The following is a 27,821-nucleotide window of genomic DNA, read 5'->3' as shown; positions in this document are numbered from 1 at the left end:
CCTACCAGGACTTAGAGGAAACCCGAGTTTTTAAGCTAAGGATTCTTTTTATAATGGGCCCCTACTATTAGTCTAAATTAATATTAATAGACAAAATACTAGTGACAACATTAAATTATTAGCATTAAATGGGAAACTTGAGTTTGGAAGAAATCTCAGGTGGCAGAATGCAATCACCTAATATCTGTTACCTCATATAATCCCTTTCTTAAACTGATTGATATCCATAAGTAATAAAGTTAGGTTTTCTGTCACTGTTTTTATAGACTCCACTCCTCTCATGGTTAGAAACCTTCTAATTTCCAGCCTATATTTAGTCATAGTCAGTTTACTCCCATTTGCTCTTGTGCATGCAAGAGTTTCTTGCAATCTCAATAGCTCTTTCAGCATCCAGATGTTTATCCCTCTCTGCTATTTTCCCTTTTGTTTTGGCAGCCTTGTGGTTGGGACTAGTGTCATCTCAGCCTAAGGTCTGTTTTTAAAAGGGAGCTTTATGTAAATCAGACCCTAAGATACTGTACTTATCTACTGTTACTACAGTTGGCACTGACTTGTTCTGAAGAATATTGTGAGCTTCCACACAGTGTCTTCGAATGACCTCCTCAAATTCAGTAGGCAACAGTGGCAGGTCTCTACAAAGCATTTCTTCAGTGCGAACAAACCTTAGATGACTATACCTATGGAAATAAAACAAATAGTAGATATTTTATGGAATTCTGTTTAACAAAAAAAATGAAATACAGTCAGGAAGGTCTCATGTATTTATAAACACTATTAATATAATTTCATTGATGCATATCACTTCATTGCTAAGCTGTCCAACAAGTGCACTTCTAATTTTTTTTTTGCTATCAGCAAACATAAAAGGCTTCACAAATTTCATTTTGTACTTGTTATAGCAAAAAATTAACACAGTTTTAAATAAAATGGTCAGAATAAGTTCTTGTCCTTTTGCTAGATTCATTAGTGTATCCAAGCATTAAAGAACATACAGAATGACACCTACTGCTTCTATTCTGTATTAATAGTAATAAGTACCTATCCTGACTACCCTGTGGGGAAAAAAATAAAATTTCATCAGCATGGCATATATCAGTCTGTAACATACAAGAGCTTAAATTCCTGCAAATGTTACTTAAATGCAAAAACAGTTCTCAGGATTACTAACCACCATATTTAACTTCATAAGAAAACATATCTCAATTTTCAAAAGTCCCCAGAACAACTTCCAACTACAGATATTTGAAAGAGACTAAATTTTAAGAGTTAATTTTGTTATTTTTAGGAATCAAGATGAGAATTCCAAATCACTGTTTACTTGAGCATTGAACCTTAATTTAGGGATAACACCTTTTAACAAGGGGATGATCTTTTCGTATCACGAAGTTATCCATTCTTCACTGTGGACACGTAAAACATGTTCGTGCTTGCATTCAGAGTCTGCAGGAAGCAATCATTTTATGTTGAGATTCTTACAGGCTCAGAAAAAAAATTTGTTAGGAAACAGAACAGATTTTGCCACTTTCCCTCTACTGGCTCCCCCAGGATCTCTGTAGCACATGTAGAGAAGTCAGCAGATGCACTCTCTAACCAAGCCATAAAATAAAAACATTCTCAATTTAATTAAGACCCTATGAACAAGATATCTTACTCAGAAAGCCAGAGCTGTTGCAAAGTGGGCATCAACGGATTCACTATGAATAGATTCCTTTCATTCCAGCTTTTCACTTCTTCATAAGAGCTGTGCCATGGGACTGGTGCACGGACAACTCTCTGGGGAAAAGGGCGTGGAGTACTTCCAATAAACAGTCTCTCTCTCTCAGCTGGATCCATCAAGATGTAATCAACTACAACAAATCATATATATCATGGTGACACTGCATGTATGGTCAAAACCTACATATGAAAACACAGTATCTCCATAGTTCAGGAAGTCGTCCTATTCTGCACATTTAAAACTTCTACACTGTCATATAGTTACTTGCATGTTTTTAGGATGAAATACAGCACAATAATCAAATTACCAATTTGACTATAAAATTATTTCAGAAAAAGAAAACAAGAATTGGTCTTAGTTCTAAAAATGGGAAGCAGGAGAAAGGGTTTTTTGTTGTGTCTTTCCAGCGGAAGCACATTTATTTTGTGCTTCAATTCCTCGTCCATAAACCAGGGGTGGAAATATCTCCCTTTCAAGGATGATTTTTAGAAGGCTTCTTAAATGTTTGTGAAATACAGGGATGTCATGAATCATCTGTTGCACCTAGGAAGGATATAACATTCAAAGGGCTAATCTATGATCTGCTAAATGCCAAAACTCATGTGCTACCAGTTCCAACCCATTACATATGAGATTAACAAAAGCTGGGAAGCAGACTCACTACCCCTTGTTGGCATTAGCATTACCACAAAAAGGGACTGCAAACACTAAAATTGTGACAATAATAGGCAAATTAAAGGGTACTTAGAAAGATATCAGAGACTATAGAAGGCAGAGTGAAAACTGTTCAATCTCTCCTTTTTACGCTGTCATGAATGAGAGGCCATACCTACCTACTGGTCAACATATTTAAGAAAATTGAAAGGAATTATTTCACATGTAGAAAACCAAAAAAAACTGTAAGATTACTGGAAAGCAAATTAAAAAAATCTCATTTTCTACAGAACTGTCTCTTTCATATTCACTTTCAGATGGGCATTACTGAATTTCAAGGATTATGACATTCTTTTGTATTTGTTTATATATGATGATCTTCTATTTGTTGAAGATGAGCAGTGTAATCATGCACATTAATGTAGCATCTAATTTTCCTTAACCCCATAATAGATGGGGTTATATCTCTCAGATATCTATTGCAGTTCTACTTAAATGAAATTCTTCGAACTTGTGACATGATCCCAGTGTGACTGGGATCTGACATCTGACTTCACTGGAGTTACGAGACAGATGAATTTGGCTGTTAATGGGTATCACTGACTTACTGCAGAATAACAAAAAAGTTAGTCTGGGAAGTATCTGTTAAAACAGCCTAGTTTACCCTCTCCCCGCATCAGGATCAAATATACTTAGACTGCTGTTGACAGATACTTGTCTATCATGCACTTCAAAGCATCATTCATCAATGAATCAAAGCACATTCATCAATGAATAATCGCCTGCAGTGCTTCATGATCTTTATAGTCACAATGTCTTTGTAATTTCTTATCTAACTTCTTTTGCTACAAATTAAGATGATTACTCCTTGTCCACCATCATTTGAACAATCCCCTCTTCATACATCTGATGAGATGATGCAGAATTATGTGTTTTGAATGTGATTTGGATTTGAATTAGGAATGGGAAATTGTAGAAGTATGGACAAAACGATTCTATGCACCCAGAGCTACTGAACTTGGAAATGACTATATTTAAGTAATGGGATGTAGGGTTTAATAGATAGATATTTGTTGAAGCTGGAATGTTATGCAGCATGATCACAGATTATATTCTCTCAGATCTATTGCAGTTCTACTGACCCCAAAGGAATTCTCCATGGGTGCTAAGAATAGAATGCAGTCTTGCTTTCAAAGTGCAATAAATGTTTACATACTCTGAATTGCTACATACTCTGAGTCTTACCAATGGCTTTCATGAGGCTGATACGATAGTCTGCCTTAATCTCTTCTTTTAAACTTGCAAGTAAATTCTCCAGGTTGGGGTTAGTAAGAATGCGAGTTGGAATATGCTTTAAAATTACATTCATCACTTTCTTATCCTGAGGTGCCAGCATGTCTTCCTGCACTCCATTATATATGTAGTAACAGTACCGCTAAAAAAAAAATGTTAAAATATTATGCTTATTGTAAAAATTTTCTGTCAGATAATGAATTACTACAAAATAGTTTTAGTTTTTCTATCACTTGAACCTTTTCCACAACTGAAAGGTGTTTGAATAGAATGGATTTTGGCTATCTAGGTTCTTTTTAAAGCATTGCCAATGCCTGACATTTTTACAATACTTTCATCTGTTTTGATGTAAGCATATATACCAATAGAACTGAGTGCAGCATATTAAATTACTGATTTCTAAAGTACTAGCCAACAATGTGAGAGGTTAAGAATTTGGGAAGATACTTCTACGTGCAAACCCATTAGACCAAAAATCAGACTGAGTAGCTAGAAAGAGAAACAAATGGGAAAGGAGTTGACAATATTTAACAGCAGTTTGCTATATTGAATATTTACATCTTCTAAACCTCTTGTACTGCCTTCTTTTCTCAACTACTTTTAAGTAAACAGTTTACAGACATATATTGCAGATGATTACTGCTGCTACTTTCATATTAAAAAGAAATTATATAAATACCTCTATATCATTTCTTGAAGGTGGCTTTTCTCGCTTACTTATCTCCTTCTGATGTAAGTGGATGATAACAAATTGTTCTTCTGGGGTCAACGGTTGGTTGTCTGTATAATGTATGATACGTAATTCCAGCACAGGAGCAGGTGCACACAGTGAAATGGGATCCAGACTGTTCAACAAAGTTGGTGTACTTCTGAAAAAAAAAGAATACACATTTAGTGAATAAAGAAGCAGTAACGGATTCTTAAATCAATATGGACAAATGACAAGCATTACATAAACCACTTACACTGCACTGAGGACAAGTATGACCTATGAAGTATTTCAATTACTCATTAAAAAAACCTCAGTAAAATTGTATAACATAGCATACTACTTTAACAGAAAGAACACAATCATGTAAACCTTACAGTAATTTTTGTACCTTACATGTTTGTACCGTACATGTAAACTGCACAGTACCACTCAGGCAATATCTTATAAACAAGTGTATCAGAGCCAAACCTACCAGCACTATTAGTTAGGTTGCCCAAGATCTCCACCTATTTTCAGGTGATTATCATACCAAAATCTTAACAATCTGAGCCAAAAGTTCAAATTGGCTCATTTGCATACAGACTTCATTTTCATGATTATATGCCGTTTTCTACAGGGCCTTTGTCCACATTGCTCAGGATGAGCAATCCTCAGCCAACAAGCTGTCACTCCATACTTGGTTTACTTCACATTATCAAGTCCTTAGTTGAAGAGAATTTAAATATCCCTTCTGTCTTTTTTATGGTACTCATCGCCATGTTATTCTTAACAAGAAATAAGAAAGTTACTGTCATAGCACTTCCAGAGAGGACTATTTCCTTGTTTTACAGATGAAAACACGTCTTGATAAAAACAAATATTCACTACAGCAGAGCACCCAATTTGACACAACTCTAGGAGCCTTAGGGAGCATTTAAACACTCATAGCATTTAAACAAAACTGAGACACTTCATTTCTACAATCTGCATCTCTTAACTAAACTCTGGGTTCTCAAGTCAGTAATCATGAAAAGAAGACCTTTCGTTTAGCATGCCTAAGGCTGAAATTTGTCCTGCCACGAAAAGGCAGTTAAAGGTGCTCGCTTAGCACACCAGGGAATTTCAGTCTTGATGCACATATATTTTTTTGTAGAGACTTAACATTTCATGCTTGGATGCTTAACATAGCATCCAAGTAAAAAGAAATATTAAATCACAACTCAGATATCTGGACTGATTGTAATAATCTGTATCTTTATAACATTACAGTACATTACCTGTCAGAATTCCATTGACTTCGTTTGAGCTTTTTCCTCGAAGGATCAAATTCTTTTGAAGCTTTAAGCACCAGTTAAGAAAATCACATACAGGAATACTTTTCAAATAAGATATTATTTCAGATTGGTGAAAAACAGAACTAAGTCAATTAATCAGATAATGAAATAACAGAAAACTACAATGTCACAATGAAGCCTTCAGTTTTGACTTAGCATTTAGCAAGACATTAAAATCATGTGTTAAATAATCTTGCTGATTCTGGAACTATAAAATAGCTTCAGGAAAGCACTCAGCTCATGTTTAAGACTTCAGTGCTTACTTACCTCCCTGCACAAACCATATTTTTCTGCACTGGGACTTTCTATTTTGAATATAAAAGCACTTCTATAAGACGTATAGTTCCACCAAATACATTGCACGTGAAAAATCTGAGAAGTACAAACTATTACCATGTGCTTTTCAGAGTACAAAAAGCAGGTCTTTTAACAAAATTAATACATCGTGCCTTTTCACCAAGAAAAGTACCATGACCTGCTTCCCACATCCCACCCATGTACTGCAGAAGTACACAGAGTAGAAGAATCAGGTGTACGATAAAGAAACTGTTAAAGAGACCCAATGAACAAAAGCAACCCCCCCAAATAGCATACAAGGGGACTAAGCAGATATTGAAGCTATTATGTCTCATGTATCCCAGGGAAATGAAACAATTTCTAACACTTCAGGGAAGCAAAGCAACAATGCAGGATGAGTATATTCACAGACAGGCTGACAGTATGTAGAAAACTATGGTTTATGAATGTCTTACCCTTGATACAGAGGGCATTTAACTAGATAATTAGGAACTAAGGCTCATTAATAACTTTGGAATTTTCAGACTAAGTAATGGAGTTAATTTGACACCTGCAACCGGTAAGATACTTAAAGCCTAAACAACTTGATTTTGTAAAATGTTTGATATATACATATTGGTGAGCTTAAATAGCAAGAGTATTACAACTCTTAATCTTATTTGCTTTATATCCCAACGTCATGCTGAATCAACAGCATATAATATCTCATATTGTAGAATTTACATATGTATGCACAGTTTACTAACAAATACATCAATTACATGGTTTAAACGTAAACTGTGTATTAAGCAACATTTCTTGGATTTGATCCTCAACTAAACATTTTAATACCTGTCCCGTGTCTTGTTTTGCTATGCAAGACCCATGAATATGAGCATAACAGGGGTGCACATTGAATTTGTTTCCGTTTTCCTGTTGGTACTAACTTTTACTTCCAGCAATAATAAGAGCTAACTTGTATTTTGTTCATTTTCTGCTTTGCAACAATTCCCTCCAAATAATTGCATGTCATTATTTGGAGGGATGAACATAACTAATTAATCAGAAACTGGCCTTACCTTTATTAAAGTTATGCATGCTTTTGGAAATTTGTCTACACTGGTCCTGAGGTGATAAGCTTGTAAGCGTTTATTAGGGATAAGTGATTTTTCCAGGGATGATGCTTTAACAGATAAGCAATTAGAGATAAAAAAGAACAATCAAGGCTAAAATTATAAACACATTCAAATATGGATACGTGGTGAGGCTGTTCTCTGCTCTGCTGAGCCCAGTGATGTTCCTGTCATTGAAGAGGACTTTAATTTGTGCACATTTTTCAATTTTAAATCCCGTGCAGTAAGAGTATAGTTATTAGCTATGGAGTCACTTGGGCTTCGGTAGTAACTCTGCTCTTTGAATGGAGCTGCCAAAGTCCATGACACTTGTTGCATCAAAGGAGGATAACAGCTGCTGTTAAGGACAAGCTGAAATTGGAAAAAAAGCAATAGTTTTACACAGCACAATAATTTAAAGAGTCTTCTTAGAGCTAGAACAGGGTTAAAGATCAATTAGTATAAAGTGCAAATACATAAATCTGATTTAGAGTCATCTGACCACCAATCTATTTTTATCTAATTTATTCTAATTTCTTATAGATCCTGATGTTCCACACATGTATAAGAATAATTTTACACAACGCTTCAGTAGGAGTACTCATGCATTTTTTTGCATAATCAAGGTCTTTTTTATAAATTAGAGAAGACATTAGTGCATTATCTAGTACTCTCTACCCCCCCATCTCCATCTTGCTTCTTTTCTTCTTCTCCTTACATTTGCTTAAATTTAGAAAATTCTTATTCCTCAAGTCTTTGTTAATGACCTGTCTACTTTTAACACTCAATCCCTGCAATAGTTGAACAATAATAGAAGTTAACAAACTCAGCTCTCATCTTTCTCTCCCACATCAATACAGGATTTGTAATAGATTTCTTCTGTCTGTTCATTCCATGTTTTCTCAGGTGACTTGGTATCTATTGATTGACTTGTCTTCCGTCCTGATGTCTAAACTTTAATGAGATAGCTCACAGGCATAAGGGACGTGGGATCGAGAAGTATGTTTCTTATCAAGATACCCTCAGAGAGAAAACGTACATAAGACAGAATGATGAGTGTACTTCATACCATGGTTCTTAAAGCTGTTAGTCGAAATTAGTATTTAGCTTGTTTCTGTATTACATCTTGTTTTATGATTTTTTACTTCATTAGAGTAACACAACCATATCCCTATTACCCATTTCTTCCCCTTTACAATGCAGCATTACCATCATTAGTTTTAGATCATTCTTGAAAAAAGCTTCTAAATACATTCATGACATCCCATCTTTGGTTCCCTCATTTCACTTGCCTTTCCCTCAGGAGCTGCAGTTAAACTCATCTTCTCAGCACTTTATGACCCCTGAGAGGACAGCATACTAAAGCATAAAACAGCTTCTTTTCATTTAACCTATAAATGCAGCTATGAATTTTTTTTTTAGTCTAACATGAGCTTTAGTGAGAACAACAATAGTCTGTCAATCTGAAATACAGGCTAAGGCAAGATTATTACATCTGCCTTGCATTTTTCTTCTGACAGGGCTAATCTTGCCAGCAAAGAAAAAGGCATTCACTACTGCTGCAATCATACTCCTTAAATTAGCTTCTGAAAGTTCATAGAATCTTTTGAGTTCAATTTCTTCCACTGCACATACTAGACAGGTGGGTAGGTCCCTGAATTACAATTTTGGGGGACAAACTGATACAAGAATTAAAAATAATTTAGAGATTTGGAGATTTTCCCCAGAAAGTCACTCTGTATCTTTAGGAACTGCTGAAGTCAGCATAAACTCTGAATTCTCATCTCCTCTCTTAATTAGGTCTGCTTTGTAAACTATATTCTTTCTTCCCCACTAGGTAGAACAACTTTCTGGGTGCAGAACAGGTGCCTTGCTAATGATGATACCCATGGGAATCCCTTGGGCAAAAAGTTGGTCAGAGAGGAACAGCTGTTTCTGAAGAAGAAAGTCACCTGGCAAAAATCTACTGCTTATGCAACACAAAAATTTCAGGACTGGCTAAATCAGCTCCTGTGTCTTCTATAAACCCTTAACACATCCCCAGAAGTCCAACTGATTTTTGGATGAAAATAAAAGATTTTTATGTAAACCTTCATTGAATAATTTTCAGGTTTTTACTATTATTTTAGAGTATGTTTCACTTAAAATTTCCTATTTTCAAAAAAAGTCTAAAATAACCCATTTTTGATCAGAAACTACTTCAATTTCTTCAAAAACAGTATCTTTCTGAAGAAAAACATCTTAGATGAACTGAAGTGCTGACACAAATGAGCCAAATGAGCAACTGTGAGGCACTTATGGTGGGGAAAGCCAGCCCTCTCTTCTTCCACCCCCTAAGTGCTGTCATACGTAATTTTTATTTGTGTCACACAGCATAGGTTGTAGCTGTGCAGCTGTACAAGCTATCCATTCTGATCAATGCTGCACCTGTCAAGCTCTGAGCTGGTTTTGGAACAGCAGCATAACTTTTTTTTTTTGTGCTCTGCCATAAGTATTAGGGGGAAGGAGGAAAATCACAATTTGTTTGGAAGAAAAATATTTTTACTATTTGCTTCCTTCCCCAGGAACTTAAACTCAAAATATTTAATCCAAAATTTAACAGCAAATAATTAACTATAAATTTAAAGAACAGATTTAAACTGCCAAGGTTTAATATCCAAATCATAACAGAAGTTGTAACAACACTTTTCTAAATAAGAGCAGCTCTAATGAAGTACCTGACAATCTGCTTAGTACTTTAACTTAGTAATTTAAATAGTTTTTCCTATCTTTACTTCATTTGCCTAAGGCCTGGTAATATATGATGCCTAAAATCACGCTAGCACATGTAATTTAATGTATACCCTGACACAAGGGGAGAGAGCACAAACCTGATACAATTCTGAAGGTGCAGCTGAAGCAGAAGCAGGTAGGGGCGGTAACTCCGGTAACCGTTTTGCATGACTCATGTTATACACAGAACCGTTTTGTGACTAGAGAGAAATGAAAAACAACTTCCAAGACATTTATGAAATACACTGTTTTGAAAAAGATTTATTCAGAAAGAACAGAGACTTTCAGTTTTCATTGAAAATTATATATTGCAACTTTTCTAATTTTAAGGAAACGGACGTTCTGTGGAGTGGGTTCCTCAACAAAACAGGTTTTCAGATTGCACTGTTCTTTGTAGTCATTTGATAAAGCTTCTAATCACCAATAAATATCAGAATTAAAAAAAAAAAAACCCACAACATTTTTCTATCACTGAAAACAATTCAGATTGTTTTAAATATTTTTAGTTATACTAAAAACTCGACATGTTGTGCAGAGCTTCTAATGGTATAAACACTAGATATTAAAATATTAAAGCCTACCAGACTGCCCAATTGACAGTGAAACAGTCCAAGTTGTGCGAACTGCAGAACAGAAATGCAAGGCATCACTGGGGAGAAAAAAATACACTAGATTTTTTCACGTCTATGATGATCCAGTTCCAGAAGAAGCTATATTGCCAGGATGTCACTGGAAGAACAGATTGCTCACAAGGACTCTGCAAAGTGTTTTAATACAAATGTCAGAATACCTAATATGTCTTAGGACTATGTTCCACCTCCTCAAGGTGACAATACTTTGAGGTGGCCTTCCAGGACTCCATACAAAGTTCTCTAAGGATATTTTCTCAGAATTATTTAGCCTCACAGTGTTTTAAGATGTTTTTGAATGGCAACTTTCTTTAGTATAGGCCAAAACCTCACCGCTAGTCTGCTCTCAATTTCCTAAATCAAATTTGTTAAGAAGATTCATGAGGAACAAATTCCCAAATATATAGTGGCACTATCAGAAAAAGAAGGTGGAAGTATGTGGTATCTGAATGCCAGTGAATTAAATCACCATGAAAGAGGAAGTTATTACCCAATACAATTATGTTTGAATAATGTATAATCATTTTTTACATAATTTTTAATAAATTTTTGGCAAGTGGTTATTGCTTTCTGATATATGACTGGAAAACTAGGCTGCCTGAACCTAGTTTTCCAGCAGACAAAATTGTGCCCTCCTCAAAGTAGAGCCCATTTAGAAATATAATTTGAGAAAAGACTGATCTGATTTACCTCCTTGGTATTCCCCAGCGTGCCTGCACACAGACACACAGAAATCAAGACATTATCACTGCCAGGCATATTTCACGAAAGACAGCATGAATTGTTCTTGATTAATGACTAAAGGATTGGGCCTTAGTGCACTTTAAAAATGAATAAACCATGCAGTTTACTAGGAAATTTGTTCATTCTTAAAGGTACAAGAGTTATTAAGAAAGCCATTGTTCACTCTAAAGCAACTCTTGATTTATATGCCACCTAACCTTTCAAAAAGTTAAATACTTGAGCAAAGGAATTCTTTGTAAGTATATTATAAAGGCTTAGGTCCAAAGAATATTCAACAAGAACGAGTGTCTTCAAATAAGAGTTATTCCTATGTCAAACCACCAGCCACCAGCCAATTTCATCAAAAGTTATTGATCTTTCACAGTCACTGCAGAAAGAACTTACCCTCAGGAGCCTTGGCCTCTGTGTTGGCTTCATTTTGCTTTGGTTTTTGTTTGCTTAGAAGTTTTTGGTCCTCCCCCTCAATACAAGCATCCTTGTCGTTACATGCACTGGAAAAGAATGAGACCCCCATTTCAGGTACTACACAATGTCAAAACAATCAGCTTTCTATCCCAACTGCCAGGAAGAAGAAAAATCTCTCCCCCAGCTCCCTTCTTCCTTGTTTACAACACTAAGCTTTCTTCCCCTCCAAACCTTTTCTCCATTCTTTTTCTCTATTCCTCTTCAAGCTCACTTTTCACCTCAATCTTTCTAACTCTCTCCAGGCGTCTTTCAAGCAAGATTTTTTCCACCCTACTCTTTCCACTTTCTCCAAAACCAGTTTCCTTCCCACTACCTGTTCTCTTCTAATGTCCCAGGGACTCTGGGCCCTTAATTGTGGTTTACAGCAGATGGAACCACACATTAATTGCCATAAGAAATAAGCACACACCAAGAGGAATGGGAAAACAGAAAGAGAGAGATGTCCAGCATGCCTTACACTGAGTGCATGAGTGAACAGGGTAAGAGCAGATACTACCTGCGGACGCCCTTGTTACCAGTCCCTCTGCCTGTTCCAGCTTGGTGAATGTCTCTGACACTCTGCCTTTCAGTCCTCAGCTTCGTTGCCCCAGTTACAGCATAGCTGGTGCTTGGAGACAGGAATTCTCTCCTCCCTCTCTTCCCCAAGCGGAAAAAAAACAGTGCCTTTCAGCACAGTGTTGCGCCAAGCTATGGTCAGGGAGGTTCAGTTCTAGAACCAATGAGCAACTGTACAGGTTTATTTTACTTCCGAAAGCTACTAAAAACATAGTCCTAAGGCATTCTGAGATAGTCTGACATTTGTATGAAAACACTGCACACAGCAAGGGAGCTTCCAGAACAATAAAGGCTATATAAACCCAAATTTTCTTAGGAAGAACTAGGGAAAAAAAAAAATAAAGATTAAAAATCTTGAACCCAAACATCTCCACCACTTTTCCACCATTCAGAATCAAACTCCCTGAAGATCCAAAGACAGCAGGTGGGATACTTGTATTCCCAATTCCTCTAGGTCTGCTTGTTTGCATCTGCCTCCCACTCACAGTTGCCACTATGTCCTGAAAGAGTCCTCCATCAAATTTCTTCACAAACAGGAATTATTACCATCTGACATGAAATCTAGCACAATCTCCTTATACCGACCCTCAAGAGGGGCCTTGTACATGTTCTGCCAACACAGCAAGCCTTCCACTTTAACTTTCCCAACATCTTTGGATGCTATTTTTCATCCTATTATCTCTAAACTGTGAGAATGGCTGGTATCCCTGCTTTAACAGCACTGTTTTCCTTCTATCTTGACCTAATACCAAATACAAATGAAACATTGTTCCTGCCTGGCCACACATGAAAGTTCCTACCATAAACTAAGCTGCTCTCTAAACACAAGCCAAAAGTGTGGGTAAAGAACCGGGGCTGCTAATGCTGGAGCTGGCAATTGCTTGGTTAGTGTGCACAGTAGCTCTCCAAGTACTTCAGTGCTGGTTTGCAACATGAGTATTTTCCTGCTAATTCGAGCTGACGCTGGCACGAAGACAAGCTCAATTAAGCAACAGTTATGGTAACTATTATTCCTCTGTGCCCACCAACTCAGATGCTTGTATATGCATGCTCTTTAAAGTTAAATAAATTACTTGTGCTCCTTGGGAAACATTAAAAGCAAAAACATTTTACATAGAAAGAGATTATATGTGAATTTTTAGCAGAAGAAATAATTATGCATAGCAGGAAAATAATTTACTAAGACGTACAAGACTATCTCCAAAACCGCAGCTACAGCATATTTTGAAAACAGCCAGAAATGTCAAATCTCCAATATACTTATAAATTTGGCAGAGGCATTAAATTTTATAGTGCCATTATAACTGGATTATGTCACATTATAATTCTACCAGTTAGTTTTTCCCTATGCTTACTTCAAAAAAAAAAAAAAGGTAGAAAATCAACAGATTTAAATTTAATTTTATATACACTAGTCTACCAGGAATACCAATACACTATGCACTTTAATAATATAAGATATAAACACTAGCAGTTCAAGAAAAATAAACTTGTCCTCACCATCCTCTTCTTGCAGGTATCTTGTGTTGGGCTTTTAGAGCCCGTGGTCCTAATTTGCATTAATATGCAAATCTCTCTTTTACATCCTCTGTCTACATAGATCATTATATCTGCACAGCTCATTGAAATCAGCACCTCAAAGACACAGAGCTCTGCCAGTCTGATAGGTTAAAACCCCCATACTTTATAAAACCTCTATTTGCATTGTAAGACCAGCACACTCCAAATTAAACATACTATATATTTGGTTGTCTTTAAAATATAATCGTGAAACCATTAATGTTCAGTTGTGCAACACTCTCATGGGTGGCACCAACCAAAAGAGAGTGATTAAAGGAGTCATGAGAAACATGAATACTTTACTAATTTCTGACTGTAATTTACATCATTAAAAACTCTATGTTTTCAACAATGCTTTTCAACAAAAGCCTGGGAATTCACTGAAGATTCATGCTTGCATGTAACACCATCACGATGGCGCTGGAAAGCAGCCAGGCCAAACAGTAGTGCAATGCACTTCACCAAGCATCATTTCTGAGATGAACAGCCCCATCCGCCTGCCAACTCCCTGCCGCTTGCTCTTGCTCTTCGTAATCCCAGCACAAGTGCTGGGACACCATAGGATGCACTGATCTTGCTGAAAACCCAGCTGAATTTTTAAAGTAATTACTCCTCACATGGAGCACCTCCACAAACAGGTTTGCCCCGTGGCCACCCAAACACTCATGGAGGCAGCAGGGTGGGGTAGAAACGCGCGGGAACAAGTAACCAGAGACAGGGGGAAGGTGGTTATGCCAGCTAAAGTGTTTCACAGCTGCCATTCCACTACACCGTGTGGCATGACTGCCTGAACACTCGCAATTCACTGCAAGCTGCCTTCATAGCCTCCCACTCCAATGGCTGCAACCCCTCTAGCTGGGGCTGGTGGGATTATAGACACGTATCCGAGCGATTCCCGGCACACGGAGTCGTGAGGCGCAGCTCAGAAGCGAAGCGAGCAGTGCCACAGCACTGTGGTACCGAGTACCCCCAGCCACTCCTCCCGCCCCGGCCTGCAGCACCCCCAGGCTCCCGGGGCTGAGCGTGCCTCTGCACGCCTACGCTTCTCGCAGGGAGGAACCGCACGGCTATCGCACATATCCTCATTTTCTATCCTTAATTCGAAAAAGCCCAAGGATGCGTGTCCTAAAGCCACACAAAACGCTGGGACGCTCCCTGAGGGTGCCCAGACCCGAAGGGCTGAGGCAGGGCCTGGGGGATGAAGGGCAGGACAGGAGGGGGGACACTAAAGGGCACAAAAGGGAAATAAATAAGAGCCTCTAACGCCCCGGTGGGTTGTGGAAGCCTGTCTAACCCCTTCCCCACTGAATACCCCACTGCCGTGCCTGTGCCATGCCACGGGTGGCCCTGCCCCGCCCTCGCTCCTCTTCAGCCTCCCCAGGCGCCCAGCCCTGCCCGCCGCGCCGCCGGCCCCCGCGGGGAGGAGACAGCGGCGAGAGGGCGGTGGCGCTTCCCTCAGCCCCGGCAGGCCCAGCCCGGGCCGCGCCGGGCGTTGCATCCGGAGGGCGGGAGGGCTAGCGGGCGAGCCACGAGAGGGGCTGCGGCCCGGCGGGCAGCAGCCGCAGGTGAGAGGGACGGCCCCGGCTCGCCGGAGGGCGGGCGGGGAGCGGTGCCGCCCCGCTCCGCCCGGCCGGGGACTGCGGGGCGGCCTGTCAGCCCTGGCCGCCGCTCGCTCGCAGTGGCAGGGCCGGTGCCAGCAGCACGGCGCAGCCCTCCGGGAGCGGCAGCCGTGCCCCCCTTACCTCACTCGGCTAGGGCGGGCAGTGCCCCCCAGCCCGCCGCGGCGGGGCCTCCCAGCCGCCAGCGCTGAGCCCCGCGGCGGGGCAGCGCGGCCCCCTCAGCCCTGCGCGGCCTCCGCCCACCCCACGCTGTTTCTGCGCCGCGGCTTGGTGGGGAGCCCAGCGGGGAGCCCCGCGCTGTGCCCCGGCGCTGCAGGTCAGAGGAGGCCGAGGTGGCGGCCCGCGGCCCGGTCGCTTGCCTTTGAGCTACCGCTGCCCGGGGATCCGCTTTAAGGGTAACGGCCACCGGTAGCGGCAGCGCTCCTCGGCGCTGGCCGTATGGCAGCAACGGTTATGGCGGGGTGCGATTCAGGGGCTCCTGACCTCGATTTTAAGTGTTCGGTGGAGGCCGCGGGTGGTGGTGTGGTGGTAGAGGTAACGCGTGGGGCTCGGGGCGCTGCCTGCCTCAGGGCGAGCGTTCTCGGTGGGGTGGCTTCCTCCGGCAGCAGCACCCCCCGGCCAGTCTCCTCGCCAGTGCTGCCAGGAACAGAAATCAAACGCCGCTGTATGAAAATACTGTGTAAACAAAGGGAGGGACCGTGTGTGTAGGCTGAGTATAAACTGGTAATATTGACTCGGTGACTAGATTTGGAAGCTGGAAACTGCGTCTTTTAATCTTCTGCTGGTAAGGGTCTCCCTAGCGACAACAGATTACATCTTCGTGGGGGGAGATTTTTGAGCTGTTGTTGCCTTTAAACTGCCACAAATATGTTCAGAGCGTTTGAAAGCATTGTGCCTTTATATGCAGAGCATTGAGGCTGTACAGGGTATGGTTTCAACTCTGAACATAGGACTACTCACAAAAACAAGTCTCATTAATGTGCTGCAAGTTTCCAGCACTCGTAGCGATAAATTGTCCATGCGTATAGTTAGAATTGACCTTTTTAGTGGTAATTCAACACCCTCATAGTTAAATACGGGGTTAATGTTATAAAGGAAGGAGGTGAGAGTCACCTTGTATCTTGATACTTGGCTTTGGGAGTTTCAGAAAAGTTTTCAGGGATGAGCACATTTCTTTTTGTCTTTGGGGATTTTAGCTCTTTTCAGTGAGAGTCACCTTGTATCTTGATACTTGGCTTTGGGAGTTTCAGAAAAGTTTTCAGGGATGAGCACCCTACGTTAGATGTACTTTTGTAAAAGTAATGTTTTAGACCGTGGATCACACTAACATCTGAAATCTACATTCTGTGTTTTTGCGAAAGAAATATTTCATTTTCACAAAACATCTGCATGAGCCTGTTACTAATTGTACCTTAATTTTAAGGAAGATTGGATGGCTGAGTGAGAACTGGTTGTTCAGAAGATTCACAATCGTGGCTGAGGATTGCAACATGTCTAAAGAAATGCAAGAGCTGCAGAAGCAATGGCACTCCATGGTGCAGTCCATCCACAGCAACTCAAACGTGGGTCTGGATTATAATTTTATATAATATATTTATAAAGATACTCCTTCCATAACTCTCAGAATATCACACCCCAGTTTATTTAAATGCAATTTCAAAACTTTTTTTTTTTTTTTTTTTTTTGAGAAAATTGGCACTCCCTTTTTTAAATGAACACTGAGGAGCCTATGGGAAGGGCTGTCCTCCCACACCTTCAGCTATCAAGAAAAAAGGAAGCCTGTTCTGCATTTCTGTGTTTTACTAGTATAACCATTTGAGGGAGTAGAGGGGCATTTTAGTGAAATGGTTGTGCTGCTATAAAAAGAACTAAAACTACAATACATATTTCCTTAAGGGAAGGGAAATGTCTCTACTACAGTAAAATTCCAGTGTATAGGTGTGACTGCCTCTGTAAAAAGGATTTTTTTTTTTCTACCAGTAACATTATAATTAAATTCCTAACAACCTTGTGATGAAGACATGCCTGCACTATACTTATGCTCAATAAATGAGGAGGTCGCAGTATTACTGAGGCATGGAAAAAAGAAAAATCATCATAATTTTTAAATGTTACAGTATTTTTTTCTTAACAAATACAGTTCTCTAGATCAAAATCATAGCTGTTGAGACCCCACTGAAATGTGGGGTCTTTTTACAGACCCTGCAGTGAAACTGTGATTTGCCTTTTTTACTTGTTTTCAGGGGATTGTTTTGTTTTGTTTTTAATTTGTGCAAGAATGGAACTGGGAAGTCCAAGAGAAACATGTCTGTTGTTGGTAGAATTATATTTGCTGTAGTTACCTAAATTTGCAATAAGTCCTCATGCTTTTGAAATATAGATGCAACAGCTGCCCTCTGTTCAAGCTGCAGACTTGACTTTTAAAAGTTATCTATGACAAGAGATAAAAACAAAATCTGAAATGTTTTTATTTCATCCACAGGTTGTTGCATTTATGAATTCTCGTGTTGGCCAATATTTAGATGACCATCCTTTTGTTGCCTTGTCACTCCTGATGTTTACTGCAGTGTCTGCTATTCCTGTTGCATTTTTCCTGATTTTTGTTGTTACAACAGCCGTAATGGCCTGTATCGGTGTGATAGTTATGGAAGGTACTGTATGCGTGCATGCATGTAGTTACTTACTCCCTGTTAAGGCATATTGTCTTTTCCTTTTTTTCTTCTTCCTTCTGGAGCTTCCAGTTCAAGCAGTTGAGGATTTCTGTATGTAGTCCTCAGGTCTCAGCAGTAGTGAAACTCTTAATACAAGAATAGTAATCTAATTAACTGTAGTCTATACACGGGAAATCCTATTTCCCTTTCTAATCTCAGCCACCAGGATATGGCTAAACCAGTTATCTTGACCATGTGTAGCTTTTACAGTAGCTAGCTAGTTGATTGCAGACTATTTTCCCAAATGGTTTGAATTTGGGGTTGTGGTAGAATGTCAGCTCTACCACAACCATTAAGCAGTAAATTAGAAATGTACTTGTATATATACTTGTTTAAATAACAAACTGATTTTCTTTTATTAGGTGTTGTAATAGCCATAGGTGGCATAGCCCTCCTTTGTGTGCTGTGTGGCCTGGGTGCACTTTCACTGGGAGTTTCTGGAGTACTGAGTGTTTGTTATGTTGTTCTTTCAACTCTGGTCAACTACTGGTATGCTTCAAGGTGAGTATTGATGTTTTGATCCATGCTGGGATTTCAAACTCTGCAACTGTACTATTGCATTGATTACTTCATCTATTCTAAGTGAGCCACTGTTAGTTTAACAAATGTTTCTTGAATGCTAGAGCAACTTTGGCTACCCTGGCAGCTTAATGTGCAGCATGTAAATGCCTAGTCATTAATATATATTTTAATGAGAATTAATACATGCCCTCTTTCCTATTTAGGAAAATCTTTAAATGTCCATGTGCTAACACAATATCAAGCAATAAAATACAATTTTGTCTCACTTAGAATATTTGTTGCTTTAAATGTCATTAAAACACACTTCCAAATTGGACGTTGCCTCGAGGATGAACCTTTTGCAGTTCTTTCTGCATGATGACCCAGCTATCTCTGCCTACCTGCATTTGTAGAGTGATGGACCAAAATTAGTTGTAGATTTGGGATAGGCAGAGGGGTACTTAAAAGGGACAATGCAGCCAAAATAGAAATTACAGGTTTTGCTGGATGCTGCACATGTGCTGCTTGCCAGTCATGTCTCCCAGTACTTCAGGCTTGGAGGCCTATTTCAGTCAGCATTGCCTTAGCCATGCTTTTACCAAGCATCCGGCTAGGAGTAAGAGGCACTAACAGGTTGTGCTGGAGTGCCACCTATTGCCTGCTTAAATATCTACCAGGGAATGAATAATAATAATCACTTCTTAAGCACAGGGAAGAGCAAGAAGAAAAGTTGCAGCTGCTCCCTCCTAGACTTTCTCAGTTTGCTCCTTCATCGCAGCTGTACTTCTTGCACAGCTCTCAGGGACACACAAAACTGCCTATGGAGCCTGTGATATCGTCAGGATGACAAGACCATGCTGCACAGCCCAGTGTGCTTACATGTTTTCCAGGGCTCCATACCACTCCTCTAGGGCATGCTGCCAGGTCCATAACATTGCCCACCAATTCCAGAAAAGGCTTCTTTTTTTTCATAGCATATCCAAATACACAACCCAACCTACAGAGCAGTCATGTTGACTGGCAACTTTGATGTTAAAACAGGTAACATCTGCTCTTTTTATGTTTCTGTGTATTTTGAGAGAAGCTCTGGTAGACCGGCCATGGATGTTCCAGGAGTCTCAGACAGGTTTACATCTCACATTGCTCAGCTTTTTTGAGCAAAAAGTTAAAAGACAATAATCTTACAGAAGAACAGACCATAAAACCATTCTTTTCTCCTGTATACAGGGGTCAGATAAAGAAGCAAGAAGTTAATGGAAGTTTGCAACAGAAGAGTCCTTCTGTCTTGGATCTTTCTGCCAATAATGGAAAGAATGAGTAAGTGGGTTTCTCCTCACTTCCTTCATAGACACTTAACTGTACTACTATGACCTTTGCAATGTAATTGTTTACTTGTTGAGCATTCAACCTTTGTGCACTCCTTATGGGAACTGAAAAAAAATCAATATGCATCTTACATTGTCACTGTAAAACTAATATTAAGAATAACCATTAAGTAGCAGTGCATTGCGATGTTAAGTCTATGTGCACGATGGGATGTTCCACAGAATTTGGTAAAGGGATGTAATAATAACAGCTATTGTTAAGTCAGTGACAATTAGGTGAAAGTAAGGTAGGTAGGTATTTGACTTCCCATTTGTTACTGGCATTCTGAATGTACTATCTTTTGAAATTTGTATGCAGCAGTTGGTCATTTTGATACATAAGTGTCAAAGCTCAGAGCACCGGAAATGTGTTTTGAATGTTAAAAAATATTTTTAAGCCTTAACAGCCTTTGTTAAAATAGTATGAGCACACCATGCTAATGCTTTATATTTATTGTAAGAAGAAAATTGGGTTTTCTCATATGTTAAGTTATGGTATAAGCTTTTATATACCTTTAGATGTTGCATTATTCTGAAGGGATATTTTCCTTGTTCTCATTGCCTCATCACATCAATGGTATGCAATTAGGTCTTGCATTTTGTCATATTTGTTTAGGTATTTAAATTGCCTGTTTTGTTTCTCAGTTGTAACTTCTTGTATGTTATTTAAACTTTCATTTTTGCAAATGCCATAGTATTTCTAAGCATTAAGAAAGTATCTAACTATATTAGTTTAATAAAGTGCTGTTTGTTTAACCCAGCTGCCTCGGTATTCTCTTTATTCTACAGTAAAAAGAGGTTTTCCACATCTGCTTCTAGGAAGGCTACATTTAGAGCTGAATTTTTCTCATTAGTTGAAGTATTTTGGCTGGCCAGTATTGCTGAGCCACAAACTGCAGACAGCTTGTATTACACAAGATTACTCCCCTTCTTATGCCTGTGAAGGAAATGCAGAATCCTAAGGACTAAATTAGTATAATACTCCAGTTTTGTGTGAAACAACATGCTGTTTGACTCCAGCACAGAGTCAAAATTTATCTGAGCTGTAATGTGTTCCACATAGTATTGGTGGTAACATTTTCAGCCATAGTAATAAGCTGGCCCCACACTTCAGCAGGAGAGTGAAACCATCCTTAGCCCTACTCTGTGTTACTGTCTGCAGGAGACAGGCAGGACCTAATGCCAGTTCATAAAGGACTTTAGTAGCTACTACATTCCAGTCAAATGTGAAGGTTTTATAGAACAGACACTATAACAGGAGATTTCTTTCATAATTTATTAAGTAGATAAAATTTTTTTCAGGTGCTTCAAAGCTTTATCCCAACCAGATTTTTTTTTAAACTTCCAGTTGATAGTAGTATACCAGTGATAGGAGGAAAAAAAAAAACCACACACCACAGGAAAAATGTTTTCTACTTTCCTTGTAAGAAAAGCTAGTGCTGTGATACCATTTACATGACATACAGCTTGGAGAAATCCATCTAAAAGATGGAACAAAGATTTAACATGAATAGATGTAGATGGATTTTTACACTGCTGTTATCCTCACTTTAGGATCAAGGCTGCAGCTGCCATCAATTATAGTAGAGCTCTGCCAGTTTACAGCAGGTGAGGAAGAAACAGAACACTGTTCTGAACAATTGTGTGGTGCTGCCCGGTGATGCACATCACAGCTATAGGTAATACAGCCTAAAAGCAAACTCCCCAGTGCATTCAGTGGACTGCAAAAAATGAAAGATATTGGCATTTACAAATGAAGAGCTCCAACTAGGAAGTATGCTAGGGACATTGAGGTGAAGGAGGCATTTTGCACCAGCTGGTAAATAGAATATATTATCCCTTGTGCAAGTGCACTGGTGCCTGCTCTTAAGAGCTGTGAAGTACTGAAATAACTATTTCTAAGTGCTAGAAATCCTTATGGCTAGCAAAAAGGAAGCCTTGAAATAGCATTCTAGTCATTACAGAATCCTTCCTGCCTTTCACCAGACTACTGGTCCCCATCATCAGGATACAGTTTGAGTCTAATCTTACCAAATCTTACATTTTCTAGACAGTAATGCCTTCAATCTAGAAGTTTACTGGCTGCAAATAGCAGGCTAATGGTTATGAGGGAAATAATACAGAGATTAGCGTGACTTGATTATAACACAGTCACCACCTCATTTATTTAATGTTTCCAGTGTTTTTCCTGTTTTACATACTGAATTGCTGTAATTTCAAACACACCTTGAAAATAAATCCCATTTATCTCCTATTCTCTTCTATCGGTCTGCCTAAAATGAAATTATTACCATGCTTGAGACCTCAGAATGAATTGAAATGGAGAAAGCACTGCATAGGAGGGAAGTAATGATGCTGTTTATCACCTGTACTGCAACTTGTCAAGCATAGCCAGAAAATACCACATTTCCACATACTTAATCACACAGCTTGTGCCTTTCCACTTTGGAATGATCTTGCTTCAGAATCTAAAGAAATTAACCCCAGCCTACACTTGCAAATCTTGCTGCAAACATGACTTTAGGTTAAGATGATTCTTTGCAGAATTGTATTGAGATATTCATACTCAATTAGACCCTAAAAGCAAAATGTGCTCTCAATGCTGGCTACCCATTGTTTCATTTAGTGGATTTTATTTACTTCCAGGCCCCATTTGCCTCTCCAGAACACAAGTTCATTACTTAGTCCATCAGTGGATCCCAATTCACTGCCTTCAGCACTAAAATGAAATTCTGCTCTCCCTGCAAGCATATTTCCAGCACTCTGCTGCCAGCCTGGTGACAGGCGCTGCCTCATTACATCCTGCTCTCACTGTTGCCTGGTGGTGGTACAGGGAGCTGAGGAGCTGCCTTTTAACCTGCATTAACAGCCTCTGCTGATGCTTAGAGCAGTGGCTTTCTGAGCAGCCCCACAGGTCTCCAAGGAATTGGCAACCTTTATTCTTTCAACATGAAAGACTATCATCTTCAAGCTGCTGATGGGGACCATTTTTTTCTGAAGATGGATTTTAAAACAAATCACACTGAGAGCTTGAACAGCTGCATCCCCAACATCCCCAAGGCTGTTCAAAACTTCTCTCTGCCTGGTAAGTGAAAATATACATTAGTATATAAACTATAATAGGTGTAGGCAGGGGGGAGAAAAAAAATCACGTGAGATGGTTTTGAAGAAAGCCTGAATATGAATATTAGTATCCATACAGTTGAGCAACATATATATCAGATATGAATATGTCTATTGAAACACATATTCCTTATATATGTATGCATTTGAAAAAGTCTCCATACACATATATGGAATGATACACACACTGGTGCTCTTGCATTCTATTGTTAATATCTGTGTTCATACATATGAAGGGAGGAGAGGTGTATGCACATTTGATTAGACACATGTTTTAATGTATGCATTTGTGAAAGCTGCTGAGAAAGCGCCTGTGCGTGGCTAGGCACAACCATACACAAAAAGCCCTTCCTCATCTTGCACACGCTTAAGAAATCTGCTATTGTTTGCATTCGGAGCATTCATTGTCTGTTAGAAGCCAGAATATCCACAAGGCATGTCCTCTCCGGTGGTCCTGGCACAGCTGACTTTTTCCTGCCTACATGTGCCTCTGCAGGTTACCCCAGCAGGATGAGCTATGGCAGCTTCATCATGCCCACCCTGTCTGGCATTATCTGCCTGTTGGGCATTATTGGTAACAGCCGGGTTATCTGCACAGTCTTAAAGAAATCTGGCCCTAGCAGTAGTGTCCCAGATACCATCATCATCAGCCTCTCCATGGTGGACCTGCTCTTCCTCCTGGGCATGCCATTCCTCATCCACCAGCTGCTGGGCAATGGAGCCTGGCGCTTTGGGGAGACAATGCGCACAATCATCACTACCCTGGATGCCAACAGCCAGTTCACCAACACCTACATCCTCACCACTATGTCCATCGACTGCTACCTGGCCACCATCTACCCCTTCACCTCTACTCGCTTCAGGAAGCGCCCTGTGGCAATCCTTGTCATCTGCATGCTCTGGGCCCTTTCCTTCCTCAGCATTACACCTGTGTGGATGTATGCTCAGCTCATCCCTTTGCCTCGAGGTCTACTAGGCTGTGGGATTCATCTGCCAGAGCCCCAGAGGAACATTTATTGGTACACTCTCTACCAATTCTTCCTGGTCTTTGCCATCCCTTTTGCCCTCATCACAGTGGCCTACAGGGAGATCCTGCTCAAGATGGCCAGGTCCTCAGAAGCACTGATGAGCCAAAGATGCACCAGGGCACGAACAAAAAGACTGACCCGTACAGCAATTGCTATTTGTGTGGCCTTCTTCATTTGCTGGGCACCTTTCCACATCCTGCAACTGGCCCAGCTCGCCATGACTTGCCCCACCCTGCCTTTCTACTATGCCTACAATGTAGCTATCAGCCTAGGTTATGCCAACAGTTGTCTGAACCCCTTCATCTACATCTTGCTGGGCCAAAATTTCCAGAGGGGGCTTGGGGTCCCTATAAGGCCAGCAGCTGCAGCGCAGGCTTCCCCACATGGGAGCAAAAGCATTCAGGGGGATGCCGTTGAGTCAGGGCAGCCACTGCTACATTTGGTGTCTGTCTCTGGCAAGTAGCAAGACCTGCAGCAATTAGGGGTATGCCCTGCAAGCCAGCCCCTCTTTCCCAAACACACAGGCAGTGGCAGACAGGTGAGCACCATGCACCGCATCTCCTGGGGGACAGATCTTCACCTGACCTAGAGACAAAGTAGCAGCAGCACTTGCGCAGAAGCTTTGTTTGGCCTTGTGTTCCTACTTACATCTTCTGACAGCTATGAATTATATTCTCCCCAGGAGATGAAAAGCTCTCAGGCATTTTATTATATTAACCCACATACTAAAAATATTTTGGCGCAAAACCCCAGACAAGCAGCAACCCACAGCCCAGGGCTGAGATACTACCACCATTTGAAGCTTGTGGAGTTTCAAGTTTATTTCTTACTTTAAGAAGGAGAGAAGGAATTTGGACTGTTCTGGATCTTTTTTCCTCCCCTGAAACGTGGTTCAAGAGCATAATGTGTTTTATGAAAATTTTAAACAATCATGTTTTCATCTCCTAACACACCAGCTCTATGACATTTTTAACAGTGAGACATCAACCATTTTCTGTCATTTTAAAGCCAGGAAAACTACCCATTTTCCAGAATCAGTAATTGTCAAAAAGTCCAATAGTCTCAAATATATTTAAAAGTAGCCAGATTGATTTATTTACAATCACTCAGAGACAGTTCTGTACCATCTAGTTAGGGGACAACAGCAACCCAAGTTAAAGAGTAGCTGTCACTAAGTCACCAAGTTGCTCTGCAGTGGAAAGTAATGATTAGATTCTATCTATGTTAAAAAAGAAAATGGTAGTTTCTTACCGTTAGCGGTGTATCACGTGCGCATGCATATCATTGTAGTATTTCCTCAGCTGGCAGCAAGCCTTTAGTAAATACAAATCTTGAAGCATGTTGCTCAGGATTACAATGTGACTGGAGATGGCTTAATTTTCATGTGCCCATCTTGAGCAATTTTGAAAGAACTTGACAGTAGAAGCCACAGAACATCCATTCTCCAACAATCAAACCACTTTGCTGCACTTGGCAACTAAAAGTGACTGGGCTGTATTTTTAAAGTGCTATTATTCTACTAATAGCAGACACCTACATCCAGAAAAATGTGTAAAAGAAAAGGTTCTACACGCTTCCATTTTAAAGGAACGTTTGCCTCTATGGTAGATCAGTTAAAGCTGCTCAAAGAGCACTATTGCATTTCAAAAAATCATAAAGACCAGATCAAATTCTTTATCAGGAATGCCCAGTTGCTAGAATGCACAAACTACTTAAAGTTAAAAACATTATCACTACCTTGATTTACTCCTGCTCCTATAAAGTAACCAAACATCAACACTGCAAATTAAAAAAAGCACCCATGGTTATTTATACATGCTCTGTAACCTGGAGGATCTTATCTCCAACTCTTTAGATTTTCAGGAGCTATTTATTTTATTAACAGTGTGTTAATTCAGCAAACAGCTATTACAAAGCCACATAGCCAGCAGTCCCAGAGGGAAGGCTGTCTCCAACAGCTTCAGGAGGCACTTCCAAAGACAGAGTAATAAAACCCTTACACCTGTCTCAAGTGACAAGACTCAAAGCTTTAGACCATAGCTCATAGGCAGATACACAGCTGAAGGGATCTAGTCCTTTCCCCTGGATTTCCTTTATATCCTCATGTTTTTTGCTGAAGGGAGCAGGCATTGCTTAATAAACTCAGCAGACACTGAAGCAAGTAAATTTATTCTAGCTCAGAGTCTGGCCTGACATGAACCATTTCCTTCTGCATTTCAAATTGATTTTTCATTATGCAATTCATCCTCTCATCAGCACTTATCAGGAGCTAAAGCTGTGAATTCTCAATTACCAGCAGGTAAACATGGAAGAGTTTCATTCCTGCTGCCCTGACCTTTGCATGTTTATCAGTCACTGTCATTTTAAAACTTCTCACCACATCCTCTTAATAAAGAGCTTTCAGTGCTGTGCCATCACCACATTAGCATGGTTTTTGATAGGGATATGGTAGAAATAAAACTAGGTCAGTGTAGACCAGGTGTTTTTACTGGAAAAAGTAAGGCCATCCCTCACATGAAGGTATAGGTTGTTTGAGGTTTGGGGTTTTTTTTTTTATTATTATTAAACACTGCAGTAGCACTAAGAAGTCCTTAGCAAGGGAGGGTGGGGAGATGGTGCTGAGGCCCCATTTTCTCAGCTGCTCTCTTGGCTTCCTGCAGAACAGCACCAGCCCAGCAGGGAAATGGCAGGAGCCTTTCCCATGCTGGTGGCACCATTCCCAGCAAGGTCCTCAGCCTGCCCAGCCCCAAGGACCTAGCTCACTGGCCCTTACTTCTGACAAACATGGCTCAGTGAGCAGCCACTCCCATGGCCCTAATCCCTACATCCTGGGGGACCCCAAACATGCCAAGTCTTTCTAAGGAGATGTGGAGCAACCAACTCTGCTACGGTTCCTGAAGCAGCTGCTTGAACTCAAGCTGCAGAGAGCCCAGTGCTGACTCCACCTGCAACAGGTTCATTGACTCTCCTTTCTTATGCCTCTTCTTGCTGCACTATCATTCACACTTCACCCTCCCCTATGCATCAGAAGAGGGACATCAGGCCTGAATGCAGTAAAGGAATCTTGTATTTTTAAAGGGAGCTTAAAAATTCTACAGTTAATACATTTCAACAGATGACAAACACCAGCACTCATACAGAAAGAGGAAAGGAAAACATGCAGCTGGCCTCCAAGGTGAATTATTTACAAAGTAGGGGAAAAACCAAACCCACATTTTCCTTGATTTAAACAAGTTACACAAGTCTTCATTCAAACTTCCCCTGCAGCGCCCACAACTGAACCACCATAGAAGAACAATAGAGTTAATCCTCCCAGACACCAGGGACAGATCTCCTCTCATGTCTGACAGTCTTTCCCCAAGCAGACAATATTAGCCAGAGACAGGAACCAGGCAAGAACAACCTTCCCTTTGACCTGGATGGCTGTCACTGTGTGCAACCTCTTTGTCTCACCTCCCCAGCTAGTAAGAATAGTACAAAAGATAGAAGTCAAAGAGCAGAATTATGCCCTCACTGAAGGTAAGTGAGGTATTTTAAACACCCTCACTACTGCAAATCTCCAGATTTGTATATGCAAGCTATGTGAAAAATATTTTAGTTTACAGGGATGTTGGCTAGCATCTCTTTTACAGAACATTCACATGACAGCCAATGTAATGTTGTTTAGTAAATT

General features: G+C 40.1%; 3 protein-coding genes across 5 annotated transcripts in view; 2 read left to right on the top strand and 1 right to left on the bottom strand.

Annotated features, from left to right (window-relative positions):
* DNAH3 (dynein axonemal heavy chain 3) overlaps positions 1-11,639 on the bottom strand; it is a 63,956-nt gene extending 52,317 nt beyond the window's left edge. Inside the window, exons 1-8 of the mRNA XM_075514741.1 lie at positions 11,607-11,639; positions 9,948-10,049; positions 7,224-7,449; positions 5,633-5,693; positions 4,344-4,533; positions 3,617-3,806; positions 1,652-1,847; positions 552-677 (exon numbers count right to left, since the gene is read on the bottom strand). Coding sequence (XP_075370856.1) covers positions 552-677; positions 1,652-1,847; positions 3,617-3,806; positions 4,344-4,533; positions 5,633-5,693; positions 7,224-7,449; positions 9,948-10,049; positions 11,607-11,639 — 1,124 coding nt within the window. The remainder of the gene's footprint in view (positions 1-551; positions 678-1,651; positions 1,848-3,616; positions 3,807-4,343; positions 4,534-5,632; positions 5,694-7,223; positions 7,450-9,947; positions 10,050-11,606) is intronic.
* Positions 11,640-16,844: 5,205 nt separating this feature from the next.
* Positions 16,845-20,753, top strand: LDAF1 (lipid droplet assembly factor 1). 3 transcript variants are annotated; one of them, XM_075514740.1, is made up of 4 exons: positions 16,845-16,983; positions 17,904-18,072; positions 18,495-18,633; positions 19,861-20,753. In XM_075514740.1, exons 1-4 carry the CDS (start codon positions 16,912-16,914, stop codon positions 19,952-19,954), a joined length of 474 nt encoding a protein of 157 aa, XP_075370855.1. In that variant the 5' UTR covers positions 16,845-16,911; the 3' UTR covers positions 19,955-20,753. The 3 variants fall into 3 exon arrangements, with proteins under 3 accessions (XP_075370855.1, XP_075370852.1, XP_075370853.1); XM_075514737.1 differs by having other exon boundaries at positions 19,345-20,753; XM_075514738.1 differs by having other exon boundaries at positions 19,340-20,753.
* A 2,244-nt stretch (positions 20,754-22,997) lies between these two features.
* Positions 22,998-24,611, top strand: LOC142415877 (melanin-concentrating hormone receptor 1-like). Its single transcript, XM_075514736.1, has 2 exons — positions 22,998-23,082; positions 23,617-24,611. The coding sequence occupies exons 1-2, from the start codon at positions 22,998-23,000 to the stop codon at positions 24,609-24,611; spliced, it is 1,080 nt and encodes a 359-aa protein (XP_075370851.1).
* Positions 24,612-27,821: the final 3,210 nt, after the last annotated feature.

Source organism: Mycteria americana, chromosome 12 (assembly GCF_035582795.1).
Source record: "Mycteria americana isolate JAX WOST 10 ecotype Jacksonville Zoo and Gardens chromosome 12, USCA_MyAme_1.0, whole genome shotgun sequence".
Lineage (NCBI taxonomy): Eukaryota > Metazoa > Chordata > Aves > Ciconiiformes > Ciconiidae > Mycteria > Mycteria americana.
The sequence above is the reverse complement of the archived record's forward strand: the minus strand, read 5'-3'. Positions and strand labels throughout refer to the sequence as shown.

Coding starts and splice junctions, on each gene's coding strand:
- LDAF1 (XM_075514737.1), top strand. CDS start 16,912: ATGTCTAAAGAAATGCAAGAGCTGCAGAAGCAATGGCACTCCATGGTG. Junction 18,073..18,494: donor CGGTGTGATAGTTATGGAAG/GTACTGTATGCG, acceptor TTCTTTTATTAG/GTGTTGTAATAGCCATAGGT. Junction 18,634..19,344: donor AACTACTGGTATGCTTCAAG/GTGAGTATTGAT, acceptor TCTTAAGCACAG/GGAAGAGCAAGAAGAAAAGT.
- LOC142415877 (XM_075514736.1), top strand. CDS start 22,998: ATGGATTTTAAAACAAATCACACTGAGAGCTTGAACAGCTGCATCCCC. Junction 23,083..23,616: donor TCAAAACTTCTCTCTGCCTG/GTAAGTGAAAAT, acceptor GTGCCTCTGCAG/GTTACCCCAGCAGGATGAGC.